Source organism: Passer montanus, unplaced genomic scaffold (assembly GCF_014805655.1).
Source record: "Passer montanus isolate IOZ18808 unplaced genomic scaffold, ASM1480565v1 scaffold1223, whole genome shotgun sequence".
Taxonomy (NCBI): Eukaryota; Metazoa; Chordata; class Aves; order Passeriformes; family Passeridae; genus Passer; species Passer montanus.
The window spans coordinates 1-6,228 of record NW_024358979.1 but is presented as its reverse complement, the minus strand read 5'-3'; the positions used below and the strand labels follow the sequence as shown (position 1 = coordinate 6,228).

Here is a 6,228-nt window from a genome sequence, read left to right as displayed (position 1 = left end):
GCTGCTCCGTCAGGTCCGAGATCTCCTCTGCTCAGATAAGATCTTATCAGACTTGGTGGAATGTGATAGAGAGCAAGGTGGGCAGGAGGAGTACCACCGTCTCACCTTGGAGATTCTTGTTCTCCCTTTTGAAGGTCTCCAGGTGCTCAAGCGACTCCTCATATGCATTCTTCAGCTTGAAGAGCTCAGTGCTGAGGGACCTGGCCTCTTTCTGTGATTCCAACTCCTCCTCCAGCTCCTCAATCCGTGCCTGTGGTCCAGGGATGGAGCTGCTGTCAGCAAACTTGGCTCTACCCAACTCCTGCACTCAACTCAACTGATTGAGCTGGAGACTTTTCAACCCAACTCACCCCAATAGCTGAAAACACTTCAGCTCATGCCAGACATCTGAACATTTGTCAGCCAACTGAAAACTCCTAAACTCAGCCTAACCAGATGGAGACTTTTCACCTCAACCCAACCAACTGGAGGCTCTTAGTCTCGTCCAAATAAGCAGAGAATAGATTCCTCACCTGCAGCTCTTTCAGCTTCTTCTGGAGCTGCAGAGCCAGAGCCTGCTCATCCTCAACCTTGCTGTTCTGCTGGTTGATCTCAAATTCTTTCCTGCAAGTGAAAGCAGTTAGCAGTGAGGTCCCTGCCCTTGCCCCCAGTTTAGACCAGGGAAAGAGGTCCGTCTTTACTTCTTGAGCTTCTCCTCCAGCTGCTGCTTGTCGTTCTCCAGGTCCATGATGTTCTCCTGGGTCAGCTTTAAGTCACCTTCCAGCTTCCTTTTGGCCCGTTCCAGGTCCATCCGGACTTTCTTTTCCTGTTCCAGGGAGCCTTCAAGCTGTGTGGAAACGTGAAACCTCAGTTTTCCATCATACCTGCCCTAGAAAGCTCCTTAGCACTACTCATGGTAGGACCAGACCACACTCACGTCATCCACTTGCTGTTCCATCTTGAGTTTGGCCTTTGTCAGGGTGTTGACCTTGTCTTCCTCTGCCTGCAGGTCATCCAGCGTCTGCTGGTGAGATTCTTGCAGGGCCTTCTTTTCCTTCGTTAACTTTGCAATGGTTTCATCCAACCCAGCCATCTCCTCTGTGAGGTTCTTGACCTGAAAGAGGAGAAACACTAGGCCTCCAGCTTAGTACCAGAGGTAGGGCAAAGCTGAGTGATGCTGCTGTTGTCCTTGGCCAGTGAGGCCACTGCAGTGGTAGAGAACCCAAAGGATGTTCATGTAGCCCAGATCAACTAGCCTTGGATCTCCTCCAGGTTGTGTTGACACAAATCCCCACAATTTAAGGTCAAGGCCTCTTTCCACCCTCACCTTGTTCTCAGTGGCATGTTTCTCCTTCTCCACCTTGGCCAGAGTCAGCTCTAGATCATCAATATCCTTTTTCAGCTCCGAACACTCATCCTCCAGCTTCCTCTTCCTAGCTGTCAGCTCTGCGTTCATCTCTTCCTCATCCTCCAGTCGCTCTGTCAGCTCCTTCACCTTGGCCTCCAGCTGGATCTTGTTCTTGATCAGCTGGTCACAGCGCTCCTCAGCATCATTGAGGTTGTCCTGCTCCTGTATTGGAGTGGTAGATGAAGTAGGGTGGCCCTGGAGGGCTGCTGGTCACCCCCCTGACATAGTTTTTTGGGGCAGTCTCACTTACGGCCTGGACTTGGAGCTGAAGGTCATTCTTCTCCTGCAGCATGGAGACCATCTTCTCCTCCAGCTCCTTGCGCCGGGTCTCCGACTTCTCCAGGGCCTCCTTCAGCCGCCCAAACTCTTCCTTCATGTTCTAAAGCAGAGACCAGGAGATCAGTAGCCACACCCAATCCCCTTCATCCATCAACCCCACCCTGCCCATTTTGGATCCCCAGCAGCCTGTCTCATCACCTCCTCCCACCTGCATCTCCTTCTCTGTCTCAGCACTCTTCAACAAGGGTTTGATCTTGAAGTAGAGCTTCATCCAAGGCCAATTCTTCACCCCCATGAAGGCCCTGATGTTCCACTGGATCACCAGCAGTGAGTCTCTAGAATGGTGACACAGATGCCACTACACCACAAATCTGGTGACCCACCAGACGTCCTTTCTCAAGGAGAAACACCCTTCCCCTCTCACCGGCGCTCCAGGATCTTCTTGAACTCGATGCGCATGAGCTGCCCTCGGGCCTGAGCCTGGATGCGGGTGATGATGCGGGAGAGGCGCTCGTCCCGCATCTCCTCCAGAAGTCCCAACAGCCCAGCCTTGAAGAAGACCTGAAGGAGGAAGGAAGTGAGTGAGAGAGTGAATCGGTTGGGAAGGGTTTGTGGACAGATAGATGGATTGCTGGGGAAATTAAGTGATGGATGGTGGGGTGGGGGGGGGTGGATAGGCAGATGGACCAGGTGTGGTAGGACCATGGAGACACCATGTGCCCTTACCTTGGTGTGTCCAAATTTGTACTGGTTGTGGTCAATGTCAATGGATCCCAGGAGCTTTTCAGCACCCTTGCGACTGTCAATGAACTGCCCCTCAGGGATGGCAGCAGGGTTCAGGATGCGGTACCTGGTGACCAGAGAGGACATGAAAACCCTGAGGTCAGCCCTACTCAGGTTGTCCACCCCATCCCCACATTTTCTCCTCTGTGCCTACCGCTGTCGGAAGTCCCCATAGAGGATGCGATTGGGGAAGCCCTTGCGGCAGATGCGGATGCCCTCTAGCACCCCGTTGCAGCGCAGCTGATGCATTACCAGGGGATTGTCCATCACACCTGGCAGTGGGTCAGAGGGGTGGTGGTGTCAGCCATAAGCCACACCTACCACCATTTTCCCTGCCCTCAGCCCTACCCTTTGCTCACCTGGCTCCTTCCGCTCATTGGGGATGATACAGCGGACAAAGTGAGGGTGGGTTGTCTTGAGGTTAGCCATCAGTTTGTTGAGGTTCTCCTGTTGAGGGACAGAGGAGAGAACAAGCTGACTAATGTGAGAGCAAGAGAGGGTCTGTGGGACTGAAGGGGTGATCCACCACCCAGGAGATATCCTCCCATTGCCCCAAAGGGGGTCCACTATGTAGATCCCTCACCCGATGCAGTGCTGAGACGGTCTGAAAGGAGGAACCTTTCTTCTTGGCTCCTTTCCCTTTCCCTCCATCACCACCTGGAGAGAACAGGCATAGGGTAACACAGGAAAGGTGACTAGTGGACAGCAGTTTTCTCCATCAACTCATTGCTCCATCACCCCACCATCCATTCACCCACCAGCATCTGCTCCAGCATAGTTGGAGAAGAGGTTGGCCAAGAGCTTCAAGGCAGATTTCTGGTAGAGCCCCACCACTGTCTCATTGAGAGGGTCCTTGTTCTTCTCCAGCCACCCGATGATGTTGTAGTCCACTGTGCCAGCATAGTGGACAAGAGAGAAATGGGCCTCTGGCTTCCCCTTGACATTGCGTGGCTTCCCAAAGTTGGCTGACTTGCCCAGGTGATTATCAAAGAGCTTGGCCTTGAAGGTCATGTCTGAGGCTTTGGGAAACATGCACTCCTCCTCCAGGATGGACATGATCCCCATGGGCTAGGAAGAAAAATGGTGGTGGAGGATATTAAGCACAACCTAGTTAACCAACTCTGGGGCCCCTGGCAGGCTCCAACTCAAAGGGCCCTTCCCCCAAAGTCCCTTCAGCCCCCATGAGGCCCTGAGGGAGGTGGTACCTTCTCAATGAGGTCAATGCAGGCCTGGAGGTCCATGCCAAAGTCAATGAACTCCCACTCAATGCCCTCCTTCTTGTATTCCTCCTGCTCCAGCACGAACATGTGGTGGTTGAAAAACTGCTGCAACTTCTCATTGGTGAAGTTGATGCAGAGCTGCTCAAAGCTGTTGAACTGGGGAAGGAGAGAGTAGATGGCCAGTGGGGTCAACAGAACAACTACTATGTTCAGCTGGATCAACCTGAGCCCCAACAGGGTCAACACAAATGAAAACAAAGTCATCTGACTATCCAGTAGGATTAACTCTACATCCAATGTAATCAACACAACATAGTCAACCAGGGCTTACATCAAAGATTTCAAAGCCAGCAATGTCCAGCACACCAATGAAGTACTGCCGTGGCTGCTTGGTCTCCAGTGAATTGTTGATCCTGGTCACCATCCAGTTGAACATCTTTTCATACACAGCTTTGGCCAAGGCTCCGACAGCATAAATCACCTGGAAGAAGGATGCCCCACCAGTGAGAGGGCCTCTTGGTGTTCTTCTTGCTGAAGATGACACTATATCACACCAAAAGGAGGACATTTTGGGGATGTCCTACTCACCTGCTGGACATTCTGCCCCTTGGTGACATACTCATTGCCCACCTTGACCCGAGGGTGGCACAACCCCTTGAGAAGATCAGCTGAGTTCAGCCCCATTAGGTAAGCTGACTTGTCTGCCTCTGAGGATGAAGAAGTGAAAATATGAACCTGGAAGGATCATGGAGTTCACCCCAGTTTCCACCTCAACCTTGGTTAGACCCAACCTTCTGTGCCATCTGGTTCTGCCTGCTCTTCCCGTTGTTTCTGCTTGAACTTCATGTTGCCAAAGTGCATGATGGCTCCTGTCAGTTTATAGATGGAGTTCTTCTCCTCTGGAGTGAATCCCAGGACATCAAAGGCACTCTGTGGGGCAAAAATGTGACTCATCCCTCCATGGTCTCATCCATTCACCATTAACTCCATTCATGCAACCATGGGCTCATCCATCTGTTTGAGGATTCATTCACCCATGGACACATCTGTCCACCTAAGTACTCACCCACCTGTTTTTTATCTCCATCCACAACCTCCTCCACTCCCTACCTTCTATCTCTCACCCCACATCGACTCATCCCTCCATGGTCTCATCCATTCACCATTAACTCCATTCATGCAACCATGGGCTCATCCATCTGTTTGAGGATTCATTCACCCATGGACACATCTGTCCACCTAAGTACTCACCCACCTGTTTTTTATCTCCATCCACAACCTCCTCCACTCCCTACCTTCTATCTCTCACCCCACATCATCCCACTCCACCAGCCCACCATCTTTCACCCTTCCTATTCTCCACCTCTCATCCCTATGTTCCTCCTCTCCTCTACCCATCCGTCTTCTACTATCTCAACCATCCACCTGGCACTTCACCTTTAATTCATCATGGGCATGTCCACCTGCCCACCCTACCACTTACGTCAGTTGCCAACAGCTCTTCAGAGTCATCAATGGAGGCCACAGTCACCTCTCCTTGGGAGACATAACTGTAGTCATAGGGGTTGTTCGTGATGAGAAGCATCTCTGCTCCGTGGGCCCAGGATAGAGAGAAAATCTGAGCATTTCCACTGGCTAAACAGCCCCAAATCATCCTCAATTGCCCCAGGAAGGAGCACAGAATTGGAGGAGAGGAAGTAGAAGACTCAAGGCCAAGCACCCTACTCACCCAACAGCTCTGGCTTCTTGTTGGAGAGGATCTGGTAAAAGATGTGGTAGTTCCTCTCAGCCTTCAGCTGGAAAATGACACGGGACTTCTCCAGGAGGTCTGAGGTGGATATGGAGAGAAGGAGGATAGAGGTTGGGGTGAGATGGATTGAGATATGGAGAGATGGATGGTGGGATGAGGAGATGGAGGGAAGAAGAAAGGAAAATGGAAGGTCAGATGGATTATGGGATGAGATGATGGATCCATCAACCATGAAGACAGATGAAGGGATGGACATGGGTGAAGGCAGGCAAGGAGGGAGGGAGGTAGACACAAGGAGGTGGAGGGACAAAGAATTGGAGATGGAGGGTCAGGCCAGTGGTGGGGTAAGGAGATGGAGATGAAGAGGCGACTGGATGGAGGGAGAAAGGGAGCTATGTGTGGATGAATGGAGCTCCTGGGTGGATGGATGAAGTTTGTGGGTGGATGGAGGAGTCCATACATGGATGAGTCCTGGGATGGATGAATAAATCCATGGATAGATAAGTCTATGGATGGATAATGGACTACAAGGCAGCCTCTCACTGGGCTCTCAACCCACTCACAGGTCTCAATGTCAGCTGATGCCAACTTCCCGGTGGCCCCAAAATGGATCCGGATGAACTTCCCCTGGGAAAGCAGTGGCAGGAGGTGGAGGTGGCTGCCTCCATGCAGAAGATCCCAGACCATAGACGCTGTCCCGCAAACTGCCCCACAGACCCTTCCTCATACAACCCACCCCCATCACTCACAAATCGGGAGGAGTTGTCATTGCGGAGGGTCTTGGCATTGCCGAAGGCCTCCAAGGCAGG

General features: G+C 52.0%; 1 protein-coding gene across 1 annotated transcript; it reads right to left on the bottom strand.

The window, feature by feature from the left end:
* Positions 1-3: 3 nt before the first annotated feature.
* On the bottom strand, positions 4-6,222 carry LOC120497144 (myosin-6-like; the record flags this gene model as incomplete). The annotated part of the gene is made up of 22 exons (XM_039698288.1): positions 4-27; positions 106-250; positions 513-603; positions 681-826; positions 917-1,093; positions 1,307-1,549; positions 1,638-1,766; positions 1,875-2,001; positions 2,091-2,227; positions 2,393-2,516; positions 2,604-2,721; positions 2,809-2,896; positions 3,033-3,106; positions 3,208-3,517; positions 3,655-3,825; positions 4,001-4,150; positions 4,258-4,376; positions 4,461-4,599; positions 5,153-5,256; positions 5,399-5,497; positions 5,983-6,046; positions 6,169-6,222. Coding segments are annotated over 22 exons (2,833 nt in total), but the record flags the coding sequence as incomplete, so codon positions are not given.
* Between the last annotated feature and the right edge of the window lie 6 nt (positions 6,223-6,228).